The sequence below is a fragment of the Cydia strobilella genome, chromosome 12 (genome assembly GCF_947568885.1).
Source record: "Cydia strobilella chromosome 12, ilCydStro3.1, whole genome shotgun sequence".
Classification (NCBI taxonomy): domain Eukaryota; kingdom Metazoa; phylum Arthropoda; class Insecta; order Lepidoptera; family Tortricidae; genus Cydia; species Cydia strobilella.
This window is the reverse complement of record NC_086052.1, coordinates 16,898,622-16,924,247: the sequence shown is the minus strand read 5'-3', so window position 1 is coordinate 16,924,247 and position 25,626 is coordinate 16,898,622. Positions and strand designations below refer to the sequence as shown.

At 36.8% G+C, this 25,626-nt stretch overlaps 1 protein-coding gene across 2 annotated transcripts in view; it reads right to left on the bottom strand.

Moving 5' to 3' along the window:
* Nucleotides 1–12,514: 12,514 nt before the first annotated feature.
* The window catches only part of LOC134746298 (uncharacterized), a 103,107-nt gene continuing 89,995 nt past the window's right edge, over nt 12,515–25,626 (bottom strand). For both annotated transcript variants that reach the window (XM_063680672.1, XM_063680673.1), the window contains exons 5-6: nt 17,687–17,809; nt 12,515–13,896 (exon numbers count right to left, since the gene is read on the bottom strand). In XM_063680672.1, coding sequence (XP_063536742.1) covers nt 12,898–13,896; nt 17,687–17,809 — 1,122 coding nt within the window. In that variant the 3' untranslated portion in view covers nt 12,515–12,897. The remainder of the gene's footprint in view (nt 13,897–17,686; nt 17,810–25,626) is intronic.

The following is a 25,626-nucleotide window of genomic DNA, read 5'->3' as shown; positions in this document are numbered from 1 at the left end:
TTCAATGCCGTAGCCTAAAAGCGACTAATCTCCTGTTAAAAAACTGCATTGTCTTCCGATCAGCTAAAAAAAAACCGGCCAAGTGCGAGTCGGACTCGCGCACGAAGGGTTCCGTACAATTATGGAAAAAAACAGCAAAAACATCACGTTTGTTGTATGGGAGCCCCATTTAAATATTTATATTATTCTGTTTTTAGTATTTGTTGTATTAGCGGCAACAGAAATACATCATCTGTGAAAATTTTAACTGTCTAGCTATCACGGTTCATGAGATACAGCCTGGTGACCGGCAGACAGACGGACAGACGGACAGCAGCGGAGTCTTAGTAATAGGGTCCCGTTTTTACCCTTTGGGTACGGAACCCTAAAAAACTACCTACATACGTCCTACTGCTGAACACGGGCCTCATGCACGACGGGGCTTGGGCTCCCCACGCTGCCCCAACGCGGATTGAGGACTTCACATACACCTTTGAATTTCTTCGCGGATATATGCTGGTTTTCTTATGAAATTAAATAGGTTAATCTCTTTTGTCTGACTGTGATTAAATAAATATACACAGTCCAAAAAATATTGTTTTTATACGTAAGCTAAACAGTCAAACTCATTATCCAACATGCTGGTAGCCTAAACCGTACGTGGAACAGTCCCTAAAACCTTGCAAAGGTTCAAGCTTAGGTAACAGTTAAGTAACCTATAAGTTTTAGTACTTTGGTACTAGACCTTTAACAACTCACGCGGGATAGTAACATAATGGCTACTCTATACGATGGGCCATCATACTGGCCCATTAAGATGGCCCAGCGTGTAGAGAGGGAAGTGGTGTCGGATGGCTTATGGCGCAGCGGGATGGCGATGGAATGGCCACGGTGTCCGTTTTCGTCCGCACATCAAAGCTAGTGGGCCAGCGATGATGCGTACGCAACTACACGTGACCCATTCCATAGTGCGTGCTCTCAACCATCGCATGGCTATCTCGCTGGTCCAGCGCTGGGCCATCGTGTAGAGGAGCCATAAAGGGTTAGGCTAAATTTCTTATCTGCAAAATTACATGAGCTTCTAAAAACAATGTGGTTCCCGTAGGGGAGGGCCGTTATTATTTCCCAATTTATTAGTTGGCGGTCCGTTCCCTTTATTTGGGCTGGATCTATGCGCGTTTTATTTTGAAAACGATTTTAGATAAGGGTTGGGGGAGGCGGTGCAAGATGAAAAAGCTCAGCGGTATGGAAAATATTATTTTAAATTACTAAAATTACATATACATTATAGGTACCTACAGAATTTCTCGTGTTTTTCATGTTTATAATGTCTCCAAAGTTTAAATATAATTTTATGTGATTAATGTATTGTATTTTCATTGTTTAATTGTAATTTGATTGCTCTAATTTAATTTAAGTGTGTCAATTGTGTCAATTCTATACTACCCCCGAACCCCTATACCCGAAGGAATTTTGTTGACCATTTAGCACTACCCGGAGGTCACGTGTAGGGTATCTAGAGTCAAGAAGCACAAGTACTTCGCCCACAGACGCGGTCAACATTAACCCCCAAAATAGACTTTAGTACTAATAATATAATATAGTAATCCTATCTAATCTTGGAAGCATTTGAATTGTGGTGCTGGAGGCGAATGGAAGGCATTAGTTGGAGAGACAGGATTACGAATGAGGAGGTGCTATTAAGAAGAGTGAGTGAAAGAAGAGCTATTCTGAACACTATTGCAAATAGACGCAGGAAAATGGTTGGACACTTAATACGACACGACTACTTCTTTAAAACTATCCTGGAGGGGCGGATAGGAAGGAAGCGGGGTAGAGGAAAACCCAGACGCAGCTTTTTAGATCAAGTGAAAGAAAAAGTAGGGGTCGTGTCGTATCAAAAAGTCAAAGAGCTGGCGCAGGATAGGGAAAGCTGGAAGATACTCCACCGACAAGAGAATAACTTTTAAGTTAATGATGATGATGATCTAATCTTAAATCCCGACCTCCTGTAACTTAAACACACCCGTAGAGGCAAGAGGAACGTGTGGACGATCGATGTCGCCCGGAGGCGTCGTTGCGAACGCCAATGATGTTTTTTATGCCGGATTCCTTGTATACGAGCCTCAGCTGAGTTATAAGTTGGGCTTTGAGTACTTAGTGAAATACCGATGCTTTTTAAGGGTTATGTGTTGTGAAAGTGGCTATGCGAACATCGGTCTTATCCGAAGCACGCACGCACTTTTTTTTTCTTTTTTTATTTATGTGATAGTCAACAAACGAGCAGACGAAACGCCTGATGGGAAGCGGTCATCGTCACCCATGGACATAAGCAACATCACAGCACGGGAGCCACTTAGGTTAGCGTTGCTGACCCTTGAGAACCCAAAATACCCGCTTCTTGAAGAATCCCATGTCGTAGCGCAAAGGAAATAGCTCAGGAGGCAACTCATTCCACATTCTGCACGTTCTGGGAAGAACCGAGCGAGATGCCCGCTTATTCTTGGTGTGCCATGTATCTAAGAAGTGAGGATGAGCTTTGCTCCTTTGGCGGGAGGTGCGGTGATAGAAACTAGACGATGGCACCAAATCAAAAAGTTCTTCGGAACATTCCCCCTTGTACAGACTTTTTTCGACCCAGACCATTGCCAAATACCAGATATCTTCAAAAGACGCATTTACCACAAGAGACGCATTACCCCGGTTGACCTTAGGCTGATTAAAATAAATGAATTAATTTAAACTAGTTAGACCAGGGTGCCTAACCAAGGGCTGAGGTGTATTAGGGTTAGAGTCGGCGTGGCGGCGCATTGTAATATGCATACTTAAGTGTGAATCGCTTGAGCTACGATAACGAAACGCTTTGTCTCTCATCACTCTTCCATATTAGTGCGACAGTGACCGTTGCGTTTCGTTCGCTAAGGAGCGTAAACAATTGGCATATTGGCTACGCACCCTGGGGATCTAACCGAGATGGCAATCGCTGATAGAAAACGCTTATCGAAATCTTAATAGTGTATGGAAACAGTCACGTGACTTTTAATGTACTTATATATATATTAAGAAAAAACCGGCCAAGTGCGAGTCGGACTCGCGCACGAAGGGTTCCGTACCATTGCGGAAAAAAACAGCAAAAAAATCACGTTTGTTGTATGGGAGCCCCATTTAAATATTTATATTATTCTGTTTTTAGTATTTGTTGTTATAGTGGCAACAGAAATACATCATCTGTGAAAATTTCAACTGTCTAGCTATCACGGTTTATGAGATACAGCCTGGTGACAGACAGACGTACAGACGGACGGACAGACGGACAGCGGAGTCTTAGAAATAGGGTCCCGTTTTTACCCTTTGGGTACGGAACCCTAATAACCTAGAATATACGCCAGCTTGTACAGAAAGTGACAAGATCGTATTCTTGTCACTCTCTGTACAAGCTGGCTAGACTGCAATAGGGCTATAACTAAATTCTTGGATTATACAGAAAACAAAAACAACCGTCAGATATAGGGTTGGGTATTCGAAGCATTTTATGCATGTTTGTATCTATAGGCTAAAACTAGAGACCGTTAAAACCTATTTAAGCGCCATCTATAAAAAATCTTTAACAGTTTTTAACCCTATTACTATTTCTCGTCCTGAATGTCAGTGTACAAAAATGTACAATGTGACATTTATAAATGTGTAACAAATATGAAACAATTTCCCAAACACGATATCTATTTTTCACCTCAGCAGCTCGAACAAGCCTACTTTCGTCACTCCCTGGAGTGAGGAAAGTGCGACTTTCCTCACTCCAGTGAGTGAAACAATGTAGCTTTTTAATTTAGTGAAGGCCAATTATAGAATCTTTCGCTTTCTCGGGACTCAAAATAAACACTCGCAAGAAAAACCAACTTTCCTCTCTTGTTGCACAAATAACTATTTCACCGGTGTTGAATTTAAAAAACCGGCTAAGTGCGAGTCGGACGCGCGCACGAAGGGTTCCGTACCATTACGCAAAAAACGGCAAAAAAAGCAAGTTTGTTGTATGGGAGCCCCACTTAAATATTTATTTTATTCTGTTTTTAGAATTTGTTGTTATAGCTGCAACAGAAATACATCATCTGTGAATATTTCAACTGTCACGGACCGTGAACCGTGATAACTAGATGTAAGTTATCACGGTTCATGAAATACAGCCTGGTGACAGACGGACAGACAGCCAGACAGCGGAGTCTTAGTAATAGTGTCCCGTTTTTACCCTTTGGGTACGGAACCCTAAAAAGGCTACATACGGGTTAAATACTAGTTTCATAGACAGCGCTCGAAACTGAGAGTGAATTGTCCGGATCGTGTTACAGCCAATTTGCAGTTTGCTCTATGCTATTCTAAATTGGCCATGTTTGCTTTCACACCAACGGTTATTCCATGGTTGAAATATTTCAATTTTGCGCTACGTTTGCGTATAAATAACACTTTTATTTAGCTTCACTGAGTATTTAAAAAATTTGAACCGCTTCCTAGTATCTGATTCAATTGAAATTTGGAGTATTTAGTACTTCCGTAATTCTGATGACAAAATGCAATAATATGCTAATATGGAGCTGATCTTATGATGCAGAAGGTAACCCAAAAAACCCAATTCTCATTAGAATGAACTTGAGAAGTAAATAGAGATACAAATGAGAAGAAGCAGGCTGCAATAAAAATGTGTCACTTTTTTTTTACAGTAAAGAACTTGTTTTTACACTGTGTTAGGGTGAAGTGCTGTTTGGTATTTTCAGATTGTAGCTTATGAAAGTTATGAATGTAATTTTTTCATTAAATTGAAAATCTACTTTTTAATATTTTCAAAAGTCTCAAAAGAGCATATGTACATATACATGTACGTGTACTACGGTGAAAAAGCCTTTTCACCTTTACCGGTTTTATTAATCGCATTTAATACATACCTATAATTGTTTTTCTAATTTACTTATTCGCATTGACAGTCAGCATTTCAGTTACAAAACTACTATGGTTTCCGTTTTATCAGTTTATTCAATGATATGAGAATTTGGTCTATTATAAATTTAAATATTATAGGTACTTAAATCATATTTGCATTCGTACTCGATCGTAATTTAGTAACTCGCTATCACAAATTTGAAGGCAACACAAAATAGGAGCCTTAGCAAACGCTCCCAAAAAATTAAACAGATAAAAAGGCGGGATTACGTGCGTCACCGACATCTGAACTACCCTCATCTCGCTATTGATTCACTGCGGATAATTGAGAACACGCGCCACCCCTCCCCCCTCCCCTCCCAACACACATGGCACCTCATTTGATTACAACGAAAAAGCGGCGAAAAATCGAGTAGAGATGCAGTAATCGGTCCGTTGCCATGACAACACATATTAACGCGGGGGGGAACGCACATAAATAGATTCGCACATAATACAACACACACCCCGCGCCCACCTCATTTTTGTACAGTGTTAAAAAGCCTAAAACCTCCCCCCGCTTTAAACAACCCGGGCATGCAGATTAGCTAAAACTACGCATTTTTTACCCCACTCCAAAGGGATCTTTTTTCTCGTTTTTCCCTGCTAACTACCGAAAAGGGGGTCGGGTGGAGGAAAAGTTTGCGTTTTAAATATGTCCGAAGGCACGCATTAGGGCCGTGTGCGAAATACGAATCATTAGAGGTCCCTTTTAGGATTTCTATTCGGATGTTTTATTTGATACTTAGCTTGAGTGATGCTGATGTTAAAGTAGATACGTTAGCTTTGTGACGTTTGCTTGAGATAAATACTAAGGTCGTTAATGTGTACAAATGCAAAGTAGGCGTTTTAAATGGGTCTCTATTGTTTGACATAATTATTGAAAGTCATAATATAATGCTCGTCATATTGTCATTAGTCATAATTTGGTTTTTCTCAGAAACGCGTAACTTTTCAGGATTGCCATAAAACAAACCTAACCTAACCTATCTAATAGGATAACCCGAGGAAAATCCTGAAAAGTTAACGGTTTCGGAATTATGACTAATGATAATATGACAATCATTACATTATGACTCAATAATTATGTCAAACAAAGGGACCCCGTTTTGGGCCTGTTTTTTATGTTTTTTCAAAATTGAAATTTTAATATTGGTATAACATCTCCCTGGGTTGCACCGTGAAAACCAGGTTGGCTTTTTGACTAATTTTACTAACGCCACATAGGTTTTACCTGTTAATCTTAATAATAGTGTCAAATTCTTGTTATTCTTTGGACTGTATGGACTGGATGCTACACCTTTAAGCGATATTTCATAAAACAAAAATAACAGATACAGATAAAACCTAAACTTTTGATAGTTGCCAACCCCACTCCTAGTTCTAAAGAAAATTATATTAAAATATAGTCTGAAGAACGAATTTTGACGATGAAGAAAGGCGTTGAATTTTAAATTATTATGGAAGCTTGGACCATTGTGCCTAGTTTTTAAATTTGCTAGACTTGCCTTTTTCTAACTTCTGCTCAGCAACATAGAAAAAACGAGAGCAATCGATTGGTGGAAGTTCGTCAAAGGACAAAAACACTCGAAAGCTCTCATCAAAGGGTTCAACAGCAAAACTGCTAAGGAGCTTCTAGGGCTCAAAAGACACAAAGCCGCGCAGTGACTAGAATATTGACTAGCCACTGTAAGTTGAACAAACACATGTTTCAAATTGGGAAGAAACAAGTTGCGACATGCAGGTTCTGCCAGGAGTCAGAGGACCACTAATGTCAAAAAGAAGTATCCACTTAGGGCGGCACGTACTGCAACCCTATGAGGTACAGAACATTACGGCCCAAATAATCTGGAATTTTCTGGACTCAATGGGCATTAGTAATGAACTTTAAAGGGCCGTCACAATAGATCACTGATTGTTCGAAATGACACCCAAAGGGCCGTATCAACCCAATAATAATACCTTTTTCTACTGAAGAATTGTACGTTTGTGGGACTGTAGTAGGTATTAACTAATATATTGTGCAAATGTACAAACTGCGCAACAAAAATCGTTTTTACTGCTAATTATTAGTCAAACAGAATCCTTATATACCTGCGCGTTCCAGGGTTAGCCAACTATCTGGAAGTTAACCGGTTTAATTAGATACAGGGTTAAACTGTAGGTAGTGCATAAACTGTTCACTTCGAGTTAGTTAGCAAACCCTAGAACGCGCAAGTGTAAAAAGGATTATGTATTTTAACAAAAAACCGGACAAGTGCGAGTCGGAGTCGCCCACCGAGAGTTCCGCTTTTTAGTATTTGTTGTTATAGCGGCAACAGAAATACATCGTCTGTGAAAATTTCAACTGTCTAGCTATCACGGTGCATGAGATACAGCGGTGACATACAGACGGACAGATGGATAGACGGACAGACAGACGGACAACGGAGTGTTAGTAATAAAATAAAATAAAAATAAATAAATAAATATATTTGGTCATATTGCAGTATTATTTATGACTCGTATTTTATCTGTATTTTTTTCGCATCATCTTATTGATAAATCTACTGGAATTTCCTAGTCCTCACGACACAGGCTTGACCTAGTGTGATGGCTACTGCTAACCAAATTGTCATATGACATAATATACTCACAAATAAAAACACTTTGAACTTTGTAAGTGAAACCGATTTGTTTTATCCTATATTTCATCTATGCCTGGTAAAGAAATAAATTTTTGTATTATGTATTTGTAACTATAGAGAAGCAATATCAAACAATGAAATTGTCGCAATCGCAACCTGTACCACGCGACCAAAACACCGTAAGCGCCGTAAATGTCATGGCGCTTACGCGTTTAGGTCGCGAGATTCACGCTCCGCTTCTATGGTTTGATACCAAAACGGCAGCAACTCATGGCGCAAAATACTGGTTCTCTGTGCCGGTTCTATACGTAGCAAAGAGGATATGATGTAAATTCACTGCCATCTATCGACACACTTTAAAACTAAAAATGAAGATTTATAAAAATACGTTAAAATGTATTCAAATATGGATAAATGATTTTTTTATTTGCGTTAACTATTTTTATATGATTTTGACCCATGGACAGATATGCGTTAAAATTATAAATAACAAACGAAACCGTCAACTCCCTCTATACGAGAGTAGGCCAAAGCTAGTGGTGCCATCTGATCGAGAATCAAATTTTCGTGATTTTCGAGTCACGTTTTTTCCTTAGACTGTATCCATCTATTACGGAGTTATATCTATCTTTGATACGTAGTAATAATATTATTAGCGATATTTTTTAATTTTCAATTTCCAGTTGCTGTGATTTTTTCATTTATTTCTGACTTTTGTAAAGACGATAATGATAACACTCATACTAATAATAATTTCGAAACCTTATAAAACGTGTACAATATTTTGTATAATACTTACCTTATCTTCAAAAGCGCCATCTGTTAACATTTCCCGGAACCACGAACATTTCCCGCCCTACTTAAAAGATGTACAAATTTTCCTGCACCCCTCTAATATACTTCTCTCTCCACCCGTGAGATGTCGTTACTAGTATTGTGTGATAGCAGTTACATTTACCCTACGATAGATGTCGACGTTTTTGATTTTCCTCCATCTGCTGCGTATTTTCCGCAATTTTTATGATGTTACCAGCGGTGAGGACGGTAGTTGTGGAGTATTTGCATTAGATGTCACTTTAGCTCTCTTCATGCCACTAGCTATAAAATTAAAAAATATATTATTACCTAAGTATAGCTATATTATAGCTTCAACTATTTTTTAATAGGTATACTATTGACTTGTTATTGACTTTAACCTTTTATGTAGAGTGTCGCATTATTTTTATATTATTTATGTATCATATTATGAAATTTAGCAATTAGGATATTTAAAGTTTTTCTTATTATATCTCTGTGTGAACTTTTCCTCCAGAAAAACCGTTTTTTGGAGGAAAAGTCCGCCTTTTGAACTATAAGCTTTCCTTTAGTGCAAAAAAGGTTAAATAATTAAATATACACAGGGATGGAGGGATGGCAGATCCTAGTCAACATTCAATAACGATGAATTCAATTTTGAAATGTAAGGCACTATTTTTGACAGAAACAAATATCAAAACTGTAGCCTTACCACGAGCTTGACGCTGACCTTGCACTGACATATTCGCTAGTGTCGTAACTTACTTTCTATGCATCTCGCTCGTACTGCCATATTAGTGCGAGCATAGAGTAACTTATACTAGACCGGTACTGTCATAGTAAATTTTGTAACCCCAGTAAATTCACTGCCATCTGTCGACACACTTTAAAACTAAAAATGAAGATTTATAAAAATACCATAAAATGTATTTAAATATGGATAAATGATTTTTTTTATTTGCATTAATTATTTTTATGATTTTAACCCATGTTATTTCACTGATATGCGTTAAAATTGTTAAATAACAAACGAAACCGTCAACGCCATCTATACGACAGTAGGCCAAAGCTAGTAGCGCCCTCTGAACGAGAATCAAATTTTCTTGATTTTCGAGGCACGTTTTTTCCTTAGACTGTATCCATCTATTACGGAGTTATATCTATCTTAGGTGCGAGCGAGATGTATAGAAATTAAGTTACACAGACGTTAGCAAATATATCAGTTGAGTGTCAAACTGGTGGTAGCCTTACTGGTGGTAGCCGTACTGATGGTCGCCGTACTGGTGGTAGCCGTACTGGTGGTAGCCGTACTGGTGGTAGCCGTACTGATGGTAGCCGTACTGATGGTAGCCGTACTGGTGGTAGCCGTACTGGTGGTAGCCGTACTGATGGTAGCCGTACTGATGGTAGCCGTACTGATGGTAGCCGTACTGGTGGTAGCCGTACTGGTAGCAAGAAATAAATGCACACGTTTATTTTGCAAATTACTTCAAATTTATTTATAAAAGTAACTATAAACAAAAATAGGTATTACATTAGTTATGCAAATAAAATACCTAATACGAATAATAGTTAAATCTACCTATGAGATTCATACCCAAACAATACTACATAGATAAATTCATATTTAATACCGATAAAGTATAATGTATAATTTTTGTTTTGGCACAGAAAACGTTCGATTCTTACGGACGGCTCTAAACCTAAAACCGAAGATATATCTACATTATTATATTCTACTGCAATATTTTTTCTAAAAAGATCCTTAACGTTTACCAAAAATTTCAAACGTTGTTTTGAGATTAAACAACAATGGTATTTTGTACGATTGGGTTGAAAGGTCAGATGGCAGTCGCTTTCGTAAAAACTAGTGCCTACGTCGATTCTTAGGATTAGTTTTCAAGCGGACCCCAGGCTCCCAGGAGCCGTGGTAAAATGCCGGGATAACGCGAGGAAGAAGGAAGGGTATTTTGTACGATTTAATTTTGTAATGGTGTTATCTATACCTAAACTTTTGTCATATCTAACAAACCGTTGCGTCATTTGTCCCTATGCATTTTGACATTTCTGTTTCTTAGAAAGAAACAAAATTTAATTTAATTTTTGTAAGTTTTATGAATAGGGAAGTTAGTGTATAGTCCGACGAACCTATTTTTTCAGTATAGTCTTCTTTTTTGGGTTATAATACCATCAATAAAAACAGTATGATTCTCTTTGCCTATGTTCTACTGACAAGGGACTCTTGTCAAACTATAAATTTACGATACTCCGCATGACCTAAATATAGGTAGATTACTTTGGCATATCTACCTATTTAAGAAAATAGGTATATATTTATTTTATTTAGGAACAGTGTTATAAGTGAAATATGTTTGCATACAGATAAACATTGAGGACCTTTTTATAATCATAAATATCTTTGAAGATTTAAACATGCATTTGCCTTATAATAAAAACTTATTAAAAATAGCAAATTCATAACATTTCATTTAAATCAATTATTACCTTTTATAGATAAAATTCAATTCCTCCATTATATTTACTTATTTTATAACAAATGTTATATTTAAGGCTAATTTTAGTTATGTCGGTACAAGTAGTTAAATGGAGATGGTTTTAAACAATATGAATACAGATTTATTAATGAAAGATGCATTAAGGTACATATATAATTCTCTTAAGGTACCAGATTTCCATAAATGTAGTATCCCGAAAATAGATTTTAAACCTATCGAATATCGCTAAAATATATACTAATTTTTACAGCTAAGGTTTGAGCGTAAAGGAACCTAATTTTAAAAATCGGCAATGAAAGTATAGCAACAGAAAAATAAAACATATCCCATCTATGTGTACAACTTATCAAAAGAGCAGAATATCGAGTAGTTACAAAGGAATTATGACTTGACATATATTAGAAATCTGGTAACTGACAAAGAAGTTCTTAAAGAAATCATGAAACCTATAATGAGTTTTCTAGGTAAAAGTGTAATACCTAAGAACAAATGTGAAGTAACTAGTAATCTAGAAAACAACATATTCCTCTTATTCATGTACATTAGGCATCTAGAACTAGACAAAAAGGTAAAGGACGCGAATCATAAGGAACTAGTTTAGAATTTGAACAATGATGAAACTAAAGTTATTTATAATAGTCTAACTACATCATGAAGTGATTAATGGCATTTCGAGCTAAAAAATATATTTGGCAATGTCACTTTACTGCTAATTCATCACACATGTTACTTACATTGAAATGCATGTGGTACATAAGAGCAGCACAATATTACTATATACTTTATTGAAAATACTAACTATAGAAACGCTAAGCAACGTTCATAAAATCGGAAACGAACTGTTATGTAAAAAGTTGCATTAAATAATTTGTTGGCATTTAGTTCAAAATAAAATGATGAGGAAAAATAAATATCAGTGGTTAAACAAATTATTTAGGTATGTAAGGTACGTTTTTCTGCAGATATTACAAACAGTGACTGCATCACAATAATCCCTTATCCACACTGTTGACTACAGATGTGCATGTTGCGATTTCAAAAATGTTTAAGAAAATCGGAAATTTTAGGAAAATTTTACAGGAAACAAAGGAAACTTTCATTTTGTTAATGGAAACTTTCTATTACCAAAAAACTTTTGAGATGTTCCTGAAATTCTACCATGTGCAAACTTCTCAATTTCGGAAAGTTTCTGACGGCACATCAGTACTTTTGACTGACGATTCGTTTACCTCATTGCAAACATACACGCCAGCAGACGATCAGTTCTGAGTGTCCATGAACATCATGAAATACCAAACAAAAATGGGATCCCAAATCAATACCGTAATCTACATATTCTTTCAGATCGCTACCTACTGTTATAACTTTAAATATTTTGATAATAACCTAGTTTACATTCAATATCTACAATATGGGGTGCTAATTTGTCTCCCACTAATTGGATATATTTTTGCAAACGGGAACCAACCCACACCAAATACTCGTTCAAATATTCACTACATTGTTTTAAAATTAAGGTTTGATTTTCAATGAGTATTTGGTGTGGGTTGGTTCCCGTTTGCATAAATACGTCCAATTCATACACAACTTTTCAGTTTATTTTCGAAATGTAAAGAATTTTCATATTTTAATTCTCTACTATATTTTTTATCTTATCTCTGGCTCTCGCAATTGCAGTAAAGCAAGTCTTAAACTTTATGCTCGTACTATGAATTGAGATTCTTCCAGTATTCCAATAACAAATCTTTACAATTTAGTCCCTAAATCACTGGATAATTCCAAAAACTATTTCCTTGATTAAATTGACAAAGTAAGTAATTTATCTTCAAAGAAAAGAAAATCAAAATACGAAGACTACTTAGATGCTACACTAGGCAACGTGCTTCCAATTACAGTACTCTTTCCTAAGATACTTTGGTACCGATTACTTATTTAAATCTCCTTTACCATTGTAATCACAATTTAACTTACATCTATTTACATAGATAGAATTTAGGAATTTCAAAGCTTAATTAACTACCATTTTCAGACTTGCCACATTCTTCCTCAGTTATGGTGATCATCGGTGGCGGGAGATCAGCGTCTCCCGAAGAGATGTCGTTGGAAAACTTCTCAAATTTAGGAGAACCTGAGGGTCTTATTGCATCTTTAACAGACTCGTACACCTCTGTTCTTATAATAGGAAGTGAAGCTCGTTTGTCTTTCAACGCATCTTTCGACGGTGCGTCGTCTTCTTTAATAGTCTCCATCACCACACTCTTCTCTATCACATCTGGAACTTTCTCTTCTTCTAACCGCACGGGCAGACTATCGGCTCTGTTGAAAGTATTTTTTGGGCTCTCAATTTTTTCTGAGACGATAACTGTTGTCCCGTTTTCTAATTTTTTCTCCATTTGATCATGTATATGTTGCAAGCTGACTTCCCTTGCTTGGACGTCGGAGAGCAAAGGTCCGTCAGTAGAGCCTTCGATGCAATATCCAGGGCCTTGCAACGCATCATTGCCAATAATTGAATCCTGTTTGAATATAGCTGCTGTGACTACAGGCTTGTCTGGGTCTGTAGGGGTTTTTGTAATGAGAGGTTCTCTTGAGCTGTCATGGATAATACCATCTCCAATATCTTCTTTAGGTATATCGTAGCCTGCGTATATTGGGTACCCGAAAGGGCCTTGTTCGTAGCCAATTTGGCTTCCATAGGAGTAGCTGACGTTGTGGGAACCAACGGAAGACATACTTAGATCTGATATCGATAGTCCGGTACTTGATAAGGCGAGGGCCTTTTCTCTTAATTTTCCACTGATGTTATCTTCTTCGATTGTTTTTGGTTCTGGTTCTTCTGGCACTCGATGGATGAGCGCCTGATTGGTGGAGATCTGAGGGTCATGAGGGGGGGAGTTCTGCAACGACTTGTTGGGACGATATGCCGTGGACTGTTGGACCTCGACGACGAAAATTCCATCGTTGTCGGGAGAGTACTTCATTTTCGTCTCGCGCCCGTTTTTGGTTATATCCTGAAACACATAATCTTGAATTTACTATCTTTTTATTGGCTCGAGTCGTCGATAAACTCGCTATTATGACTTTATTTACGATTAGTTAATGCTCTTAAGTTTGCAAATTTAATGAAAGTTCAAAAACCAAAGTTACACGGCGCAACCTTAATGTTTTCTTCTTCGCTAAAGTTGAAAAGAATAATGAACAGAGGTTCGAACTTCAATTTAACTTTTGTAAGAAGTTCGTAATAATAAGAAGAAGCAAATTGGCTGAAGTATTTAATTTAGTTACCTACAGTATCACAAGAGGAACGTTTCAGTTTGGAACAATCGTAATTGGTTTAAACTTTCACGATTTTTACTCATTATTATTTACAACGACGGGACTTATTTTACGCGATTTAGTAAATCCGTCGTTGTAAATAATAATCGTAATTGGGTCTTGCTTTCAGTAGCTTTTATTAAGTAAAAGAGAATACGCTATTAAATTTCTAAACGTGTCAGTCGTGTTATGATACATAATAGCTAACTAAACTAATGTAATATTATCTTATATTTATCTAATTATCACGAATTACGAAGATATAAATGCAAACCATATTGAAGATCACAAACAGACATTGCGCACAACTTTCCATTAAAAACATGTTAAAGGTAATAAAATAGGTACGAATCTACTGTTTTAATGCTTAAACAGTAGATTCGTTAAAGATTTAATTCATAGTTTTTTTTTTTTTCATGAAAACTACATTTTCACATAGGTATAGTACAAACTGTATAACAATTTCTTGGCCATACAATTTTGCGCCTGAGTATGTATACTATGTATACGATAATGAATGAAAAAGTATCTTTAATAGCCATGACCACACCCCGCAACCGAAGTAGCAAATCTGTGGCAGTTGTACGTCAGGGTTATCAGTACCCCGAACAAATTAAAGTACAAAAAATATTGTTTCTTTGTTTTCATACTTTCAAGAAATAAATATTCTATATTATTTAAAAATAATACGAAAAAACCGACCAAGTGCGAGTCGGGCTCGCGCACGAAGGGTTCCGTGCCATTACGCAAAAAAAACGACAATAAAATCACGTTTGTTGTATGGGAGCCCCACTTAAATATTTATTTTATTCTGATTTTAGTATTTGTTGTTATAGCGACAACAGAAATACATCATCTGTGAAAATTTCAACTGTCTAGATATCACGGTTCATGAGATACAGCCTAGTGACAGACAGAAGGACAGCCGGACAGACGGACAGCGGAGTCTTAGTAATAGGGTCCCGTTTTTACCCTTTGGGTACGGAACCCTACAAATAACGTGATTTTATAAACAAAATAACAGACACATTGAAACGCATTTAATATTGATATCGACATGTAAATTTATTTCATTTTACAGAAAATTAAACCGGGTTATATCGGAAGAGGGTCCTTTTTGGTCGTTTCTGGGATAGCCACCTCATTTGGTCTCCAACTCCTGGGACACGCCATGACGCTTTGTCGTCTTCGTATGGAACCATCTGTCCAAGTGCGGACGGTACTAAAAGGGTTAAGAGTATAGTATTACAAGATGCAACACAGTTCTAATCTGGGTTTCCGTTTTTCCTTTTTAAACTTAAAACTGTATGACAACTCGATCCTCAGTTTTATTTTACGGTACAGAAGGAAGAACTTACCTATGTTGAACAAATAAATCTGAATTTTGAATTTGAATTTGAAGGAATTTATATCAATATCTCGGAACTTAATTGTCGTTTTGGTTTTTTACCAACACACCCTCGTAATCGCTAACCCTGACACAAAATTGCATATGCTACGGTTTTGCTGCTAGCTCCGTTGCGAGGTTTGCCCGTGACACATTGACAACCATGATAAACTTAGACTAGAACTACCCAGTGTACAGTCAAGGGCATAAATATATATACATTCCCAGTTTCAAAAATATGTGTACGCTCTTACACCTTAGACAATAAAGTCGTGTTCACATATTTTTGTCATCGATATTTTTGCCTTCGACTGTACCTAGCCAAGATGAAAATCCTACAGTCGCCATCAGATATATCGGAGCGGCTAAGGCGCTCACAAATATCTGAACACGCCCCTATTGTCAGGGCGTTAGAGTGCGTGTTCAGATATTGTGAACACCTTGGCCGCTCCGATTTTTCTGATGGCGACTGTACATCGACAAACGAAAAACGAAAGAAAAAAACGTAAGAATCGCGATGACACATGCTACGAGATACCACGTGACTATTACCATACCTAACATACATTATGTAAGTTGCGTCCCCCTTTCTTTCCGAGGGTGTCGTAAGAGGCGACTAACGGATTACGGCCGAAGTGTCTTATGAAACACTAAGCCCCGAGACGTTGAGACCTACATACATACATATAATCACGCCTATTTCCCGGAGGGGTAGGCAGAGACCACGGTTTTTTTTTATACTACGTCGGTGGCAAACAAGCATACGGCCCGCCTGATGTTAAGCAGTCTCCGTAGTCTATGTACGCCTGTAACTCCAGAGGAGTTACATGCGCGTTGCCGACCCTAACACTCCTCTCCCTCGAGCTCTGGCAACCTATTAGTAGGGTCTAGTGTTATTTGGCTGCGGTTTTCTGTATGGTGGAGGTACCTCCCCAGTTGGGCTCTGCTCTAGATCTGGAATGACATCCGCTGTCCTGTGCCCTACCACACAAAGCGAGATGTCATTCACAGTGCCCATACCTCTCTTTTGGACGTAGTTTAAGGACATACCCGGGTCCGGGGATTTCCACTTGCTACGATCCTGACATACCTCTTTCGCTTCTTTGACTTTTATAACAATCCTTATACACGCGCGCCGGTTTAGGGTTAGGGTGCACGTTGACACCTAGTCTCAAAAAAGAAGGAAAACTAATAATAAACCCGGACCTGCAGCCACCGTTTAGGCGCAAGCCAGGTACCTGACCTCTTTAACCATAATGACAGCATTTTGATTATGAAGAAAATAAACTGTCAAACTTGAGTGAGATATGAGTTTCCAAAAGTAACCAGATATGGATGGTATAGAAAGGATGCCAATCTCTTATAGCAGAATTGTTGCAAAAGTGACCGCTTTCAGCTTTAAATAATAGTTTCTAATCTCTCCGGTGGCGCTAGTTAGGCTCTGGGACATGAGTATAACATGAACCATATAAGGCAACAAATAACCCGACCAAATTACGTAGGTTGTTTTTGGTAGTATTTCGGTGTATGGTGGCGCCGCCTAATTACTGTTTTTTGATGGACACTTTTCATACATAGAGATTTGGCTCCTTTATATAGTCTACATGTAACCAGACTATGATGACAGTGCTGAAGTGATGACACTCAATTTGACAAAGAATATCGATAGTTTTGTAGTTATTCTAATTGTAGGGCGACCATGCATGTCGTAAATAACTTAATAACTTTTTTTTTAACGCGACTAAAAAAATAACGTTAATCTCACTAATACTGATACGAGACAGTTGCTTGTAATTAACGAAATGCGCAGTGTTAATCCTGCTCACGTCTTCTAAATCATCATGTATGACTATAGATTTTTATTTTTTTGCTTTTCCGGATACATAATTAGCAACCCTCCTGTACAACTTGTATAGCAAAGTGTACCAATGTCCCGCTAGATGGCGCTGTTCCCTCCGCGCTGTTCTGTACATCGCGGTGTTAAGATTTTTCTTAGATTGTATAAGTATTCTGTCATGTTTTTGTTTAACCAACCTCAATAAACCACCTATTTCGGATAAACAGTTTTGTTTGATTTGTTCACCTAAGATCATACTTACATTCCTCTCCTCAGTCTCAACAATGAGATGGTTGTTCTTCAAGGTCATGGTGATGATGGACCCGTTGGCCGGGGTGCTGTCCACGGGTACTCCGTCTCTGGTGTCCTCGCTGGGTGCTTTGAGCTGTGGACAAGGTATGTATCTTTCATTTTTGATATTTTGGGTATAGGGTTATAATTTTAAGGGCACTGGATACTGAACGGACTGATACCAGATGCCGTACTTAATTTTTGAGTTGTTGGAATGAAAACTTTCTGTCAAAATCAAAATTTTATCCATCCAGGAAGTGATGATTATGTTCTCGAGAACTTTGACCTAAATTTCAGTTTTTTGGTATCTAAAGGATTACTCCTGTATATAAAATTGTTATTAGCTATTTCTAATTTAGTAACTAATAATCTTTCATTTTAGGAAATGTTTATGAAAAGGTGATGTTATTATAGCATTAACAAATAACAATAATATACCTCAGTTCAGTACTACACTCTGGCTACTTCAATGCTATATAAGAACATGAGTAAAAATTCCGTCACAAAGTCTGTTAAAATTACAGTCCTCAAATAATTTACACTTCCAGTTCTGCTAGTTTCAAAATCAATGAAACTCTTATAAAAGGAATTAAAAAAAAGATTTCATATGTACTACAAGTTACAAGCTTTCGTTAAACGAGGCCAAGACATCATTAATACCTACCACATATAGAGCCCTTGATTTCTGTTCCCAAACTCATTTCAGGTTTAAAAGGGCTTTGTTTAAACGTAATACATAAATTTTAAGCCTTTTTAAGTTACAGCGACAGAACTGGTATCATTCGACCGACAGCCGCCTTAAGATTCAAAGTGGGCCATCATTTATCAACTAAAATAAATGACGATCATTGGCGCTGCCGTCAATATGTAGGCTGGGAGGTCATCCTCAGTTTGGCCAGGCCATCAGGTAAGGAAAAGGTCGATGTTTGTTATTCAATTTAATTCAATTCAATAATCATTTATTTCAAATAACAAAGATTCATAATACATGGTTAGTAACATAATAGCTCATCATCTTATTATCTACGTTAGTATTGTTATATCTAAGGTATAAAACTCCCGTGAAACTCAAACATATTAAATTCCGACTCAAACATATTTGCTCCGTGAAGGCGGTCCTCGTAAATTGGACCGAAACATGTCGAGCTATTCGACTTAATAATACGTGAGTGGTCCGTTTTAAAATAATTTATTATACATATATCTAAGGTTTGCACGTAAACACATGCACACTCACACATTGTTGCATTGTTGTTGTTGTTGTATTAATACTATTAACGTACGCCTATTTAACTAATTTTTTTTAGATTTTTTATGGTTTTTGCTACATATTTTTAGTCACTAACGTCACAACACGTGATATATTATTATGCATATAGTATTCATATTTATATACAAATATGTATTTAAGAATGTTAGAAGTTATACAATCGTATTCGTTTCTTTTTGATTACATATCAAAGGAAGAGCAAGAAACTTAGTTCTTAATGTGACAACTTTGTGCCACAATAATAACATGAATTTAAAGAACATCCAACTATCTCCGGCTACTACATTAAATTAATATACCTACTATTGATAACTAGTGGCTTTCCATATAAAAAAAATAATTAATTAATGTAAATTACCAGCACTCACAGCAACATTTCTAACTATCGCTGGAACATATGCATTGGTAATAAGACTAAATGTCAGTTAAGCCTATAGCAATGCTACAATGGATAACCTAAGTGTCCATTTTTGGTACAATAGCTATATTCCATTTGGCTCTCAGACTGTTTGTATTATCGACTGAGTTGGCACTAACAAAGAGCGGTGATTCTATAAATAAAAGAAGGAATATTGCTTAAACGAGAACTTGATATTGCCTGATAAAGTTGGGATCAAGCAAATCGAAAATAATGGGTTTCCTAGCTGATCAGCCGGCCTAGCCAAAATGACAATCGCTATCGCTACGACAACGAAACGCTTTGTGTCTCTCTATCACTCTTCCTTATTAGTGCGACAGTGACAGTTGCGTTTCGATCGCTACGAAGCGTTAACGACTGGCACGTTGGCTACGCGGCCAGAAGCCCTAACAGATGCTGCGATAATCACGTGCCTATTTGTATACATTATTTATGTATGTTTCGATTGACTTTTTCTACCAACGATCTATCAAAGTCAAAGTCAAAATATTCTTTATTCAAATAGGCCTAGCAACAAGCACTTTTAATCATCATCTTGGCTAGGGCCCCAACAGAAGAATAGTAGATTGTGTCACAAGGGAACAAAGTTGTCAAGTGTTAACGCCCAAGGTGGAAATAATTTTTCCCCTCACTAGCTCGGAAAGTTGTCGTTTATTCTTTAATACATGCGGGGAAAAACGCGTTTTATCCACTAGTGGGGAAAGTAATTTGACCTTGGATGGAGCGTGTTTAAGTAGCTTGACAGATAACAAAACGTAAAACGCTCATGATAATGGTTCGTTCGATATTAATTATCATTAAATAAATGGTTTGAGAATCTAATAAAAAATACCAAATTTAGCTTTATTTAATGATTTTAAGTCATAAACCTTAAAATTCCATAAGAAACGTTTGTTTTTTTATAATGATGTTAAATATAATTCTGAACGCACAAGTTGAGTCGATGCAATTTCAAAACGCATTGCTGACATTTCATACATCAGAAATGTCAACATTGTCAACAATTTTTTTACTTAAAACCTTTTCTCACCGACTCGCGTAAAAATACACAACTTCCAGAGTTTTCTGTTATAATATCGTAAAGAAATGAGTGATTCCAGTGATGAAGATGATCTAACGCCTGTGGATGATGCACTTTCCTCGCTATAGTGAGGTGAAAAGTTTTGTGTTACACACGGGCACAAATGTATTTTACTTCTCGTGTTTCAATTCTACACTCGCGGGTAAAATACAACTTTGCACCCTTGTATAACAAATAACTATTGCTACCATGTAACACATACTGCTTTTCACATCACCTATGACGAAACTGTTATGTTCCAAAATATTATTTAACCTAAAAAAATGTATGCAAAAAAGAAAAAAAAAACATGTCCTAGAACAGAAAAGTGCTACTTTGATCCCTCCTAGCAGGGAAGAAATGTGCCACTTTGATCTCTCCTAGCGGGAAAGAAAAAGCCCTTTTCCGAATAGGTGATGTGAAAAATAATTTGATAAAATAAAATGAAGCAATTATTTATATTCAACATCAGACAACTCTATCTCACATTTTAGTCAAGACAAGATAAACATTGCGTGCCTAGAAAAAGAAATCGGCGCGATTCGGGAAATGAATTAGAGATTCACTAGATATGAAATAGTAAAGAATATGTGACGTACCACGGATAAAGGTACCTTATAGCGACTGGCGTTTACGTCGCATAGCGCTGCAAATGCGCTGCAAATGCGACGTAAGCGCCATCAAATATTGATTGGAGCGGCGTTAATAATAGCGTAAGCGCCATCCGCCATAAGGTACCTTTACCTGTGGGACGTCACATCTTTTACTATTTCTAGTGAATCTCTAATTCATTTCCCGAATCTTGCTGATAGTCGGCGGCGAAATTTAAATTGGGACACTTTGTAAAGGATTGCTAAACAAGGAGTAGCGTGGTGACAGTCATTCTACCGAACCTTCGTCAAATCGGTAAGTCATCGTGGAACATGCTGATACTAAGAAACGGTTTTTTTATTCCAAAATTTTATTCGTTTTCCAAAATCAGCCTCATGGTTACTAATTACAAATATTACTGCATTAAAAATCGGTTGATTGCTTTGTAAAGTATATTAGGAACAATTTCGTGTTAGTACACTCAACGTCAAATGAAGGGAACACGGAAAGAACATGTCTAGTCACTTTTTTTCGTAAATGAGATTTTAATCTCAAAATATAGAGCCCTCAATGAACTATTAGTTACATCTTCTGTTACCGCTGCAATTATAAATATAACTCCTTTTTTTCTCACTTTAAAATCACTACTACACGAAAATAATATGGTTAATTACCTACATCGTTCCTTTCAAACAGCGATAACTCAAAATGTTGTCACAGTGACTACACAGAGACATGTTCTTTCCGTGTACCCCTCAAATACTCTGTAGCAGTCAAAGTGGCCAAATAGTTCGGTACACCATACTAAATATATGGTGTACCGAACTATTTGACTACTTTGGTTGCTACAAAGTATTTGACGCTAAATGTATTACAACCTTTTCAATAAATCAATCTGTAATAGTCCCCCAATGTAGTCTCGAAGGCTCTAAAGCTCCCAAGGGCAGCATGATGTATTCTTTTGTTTTTAGGGCAAGGGTAAAACAAAAACAATAAGTGCAAATACAGGATTACCTAAAAATACGAAGATACATTATTTTAAAGAATGATATTCTTGCTTAATCTTTTACAAAATATAATTTAAAATTATTTAAAACTACAAAACTACAAACAAAACGTATTATTATAAAAATGTTCTCCTTTAACGTGGATACACAAACCAAACGTTCCGCATTTGTTGAAATTATCAACAATATTTATGCCGCCGTTATAGTAGATTGTTAACCAAGGGATGAAAGGCACTCATTTCTGCCAAGGGATTTTGGCAAAAGTATCGTTATTTATGGAATGGAGAGTCAAATATCAGAATGAAAATTGTATAACAAATCCATTTAAACTTAAATTTCAATTGCTTATCGTAAAAAAATTATGGTAAAACAGCGGTGACATTTGTTTTTAACATCAAAACAGTTTTTGATACAATAGGTAGGAAACTAAAACACATAAGTAGTTTAAGGCGCTAACTTCTTTGAACTTTACTGCCAGTTCCTTTGACCTTTGGCTTTTAATCTTAGGCTACAAAAAACCGTTTTCTCTCCGTCAGCCTTGGACCCAAAAAGGATTGCAACACAAAGAAAACTGCCGTTTGCATTTTCGAAGCTATTAATAACTTGTACCTATTGACGAATCGTTCACCTTCGCCCACGTAATGTTTCACGTCATAAGAGCACCGCGATACATTGCGATGCGTTATCAAACTGTTTTTTGCAAATGGTCCAGTTGTAGAAATAACTTTGCAAGGTTTTCCGAAAGACTACAAATTACCCTGACACTTTTATTTATGCAATATTCAACTATCACAACTTCTGCAATCTGCAGTGAAAATCAGGAAACAAAACTGTTTACCTATGTGTAAAAAAGGAAAACATGCTTTCAGATAGCAGTAAAAGCATTTGCATACGCTCATACTTTTCTTCATAATCAATACAGTTTTTAATAGAGAAATCAGTTACAAATTGCGTAATCAGTGTACAGCTTTTCTAATTGTTAATAGAAAACGCCGATCGAAACTTAAATAATGTATGGAAATAGTCGCCTGACTTTTCGTAGCTTCTGTCATCCCGATATATTTTTAATTTTCATTTAAGCTCTGTTTTCCTAGTAATACTACTCCAATCGAATTTAAACTATCGTGAGACATATTAACTTAACTAGCTTAGCGGTTTCACTCACGTACTTTTAGTCACTCGCGCGACATGTTTCGGAGAGCCTAGGTCTCCATTTTCAAGCACTAACAGTACCTGAGTGAGTAGCGGTCACGACGGGTGAGAGTCACGTACTGCGACGCGCCGTTAGTGCTTGAAAATGGAGACCTAGGCTCTCCGACACATGTCGCGCGAGTGACTAAAAATACGTGAGTGAAACCGCCAAGTTAGTTAATACTACTCCATCCATATTTAGCCGTGTTATTTTGTATGGAGACGGCCGCTATATGATGGTACCGCTATCCTAGGAAACCAGAACTTTATTGTTTGTCGATATACCTACGTCTGTCATCTTGGTTAAGCCCCCTGTTCCTCCTCCTCTCGCGTTCATATCACCCTGCCTGTCTTTTTCAGTGTCTATGAAAATCTCAAGACTGAATATTTCAAAAACTGCATCGCAAATTCCTATCAATTGGAACAGTGTCCATAATTTAAAGGTATTATTTGGCTGAACCAAAACCAATTGACCCTTAAGCCATCGAGGATAGTAGTGAAGACTTTTTTACGACTCATTTGAGGGACTCAGTGAGTAGGTCTTCAGACATTGGTCGACATCGGATTTCTTGCCTGATAATATTTTTTTAATTTATTTCGTTTGAACTTTATTAGATGATTCTTGTTTTAAATAGTGCATTTGTTCTTATTACTGCTTGATACGTCTATGACGTCTATTATCATCATGTAAAATAAGAACGTATTCCTTTTTAAGGTTCCGTACCTAAAGGGTAAAAACAGGACCCTATTACTAAGACTCCTCTGTCCGTCTGTCTGTCCATTTGTCCGTCACCAGGCTATATCTCATGATACCGTGATAGCTAGACAGTTGAAATTTTTACAGATGATGTATTTCTAAACCGGCCAAGTGCGAATCGGACTCGCGTTCCAAGGGTTCCGTACATTACACAATTTAAACAAATGTATTTTTTATGCGAAACGTGAGTGAAATGTCTTTAAAAAACCCGTACGGGTCGGATCAAAAACTAAGTAATTAAGTCCGACTCACGCTTGACTGCACATTTCTAATAGGTTTTCCTGTGATGTGTGATATAGGTAAAGATCGATTTGTGTATTTTTTTCAAAATTTTAGACCTAGTAGTTTCAGAGATAAAAGGGGGGGATTGGTCATTTTTCGCCTATTTTTTGAATAACTTCTAAACTGTTTCTCCTAAAATTATTAAAAAAAATATATTTGAGATTCTCACAATGAGCTCTTTCATTTGATATGTAACACGTTATAGTTTGAAAAACTTTATTTTTTAATTTTCACATTTTACCCCCAAAAGTGGCCCCCGTGTTTAAAATTTATTTGTTTACGTTACATGTCCGTCTTTGGGTTACAAACTTACATATGTATACCAAATTTCAACTTAATTGGTCCAGTAGTTTCGGAGAAAATAGGCTGTGACAGACGGACAGACAGACAGACAGACAGACAGACGCACGAGTGATCCTATAAGGGTTCCGTTTTTTCCTTTTGAGGTACGGAACCCTAAAAGTACAGAACCCTCGGTGGGCGAGTGCGACTCGCACTTGTCCGGTTTTTATTATGTTTATTTTACTGTTCATATTATTTTAATTAAAATTGTTACCCAAAAATACGTAGAATTTTAGGTTTTTTTTTCTTACTTGCACGTCTTTTACAAAATGTCTTTAAAAATTAAAACTATGATGCATGGAGACTGTATAAAGGAGCCAAATCTCTATGTATGAAAAGTGTCCATCAAACAACAGTAATTAGGCGGCGCCACCATACACCGAAATACTACCAAAAACAACCTACGTAATTTGGTCGGGTTATTTGTGGCCTTATATGGTTCATGTTATACTCATGTCCCAGAGCCTAACTAGCGCCACCGGAGAGATTAGGAACTATTATTTAAAGCTTAACGCGGTCACTTTTACAATAATTCTGCCATAAGAGATTGCGATCCTTTCTATACCATCCATACTATGATGATTTAACTAAATTAAAACGTATTTCTTCAAAATATTCTCCTTTAGCTTTCATAGACAAACGCAAACATTTGTTAAAATTATCAATAATATGTCGAAGTAAAAAATGCTTTTGTGTTTAAAACTCAAATATTAAACTATTCATGTATTTTCAAAATATATTATAAAATTATATGATACGCAATCGACATCTCTATGAACATTATTTGAATACGTCGCACAATACGAATTAACTATTACATTGTTATTTCAAAACTCATTAATAACACAAAAATCCCTCTCCCTCCTTTTCACCTCGACACATTAGACCCTTTATCAATTATTTCAACTTCTTCATTAAAATATCTAATAAACAATCCCTAAACAGCCTGATACCTAATGTCCTACTGAACACTTCACCATCTCCCTCAACATT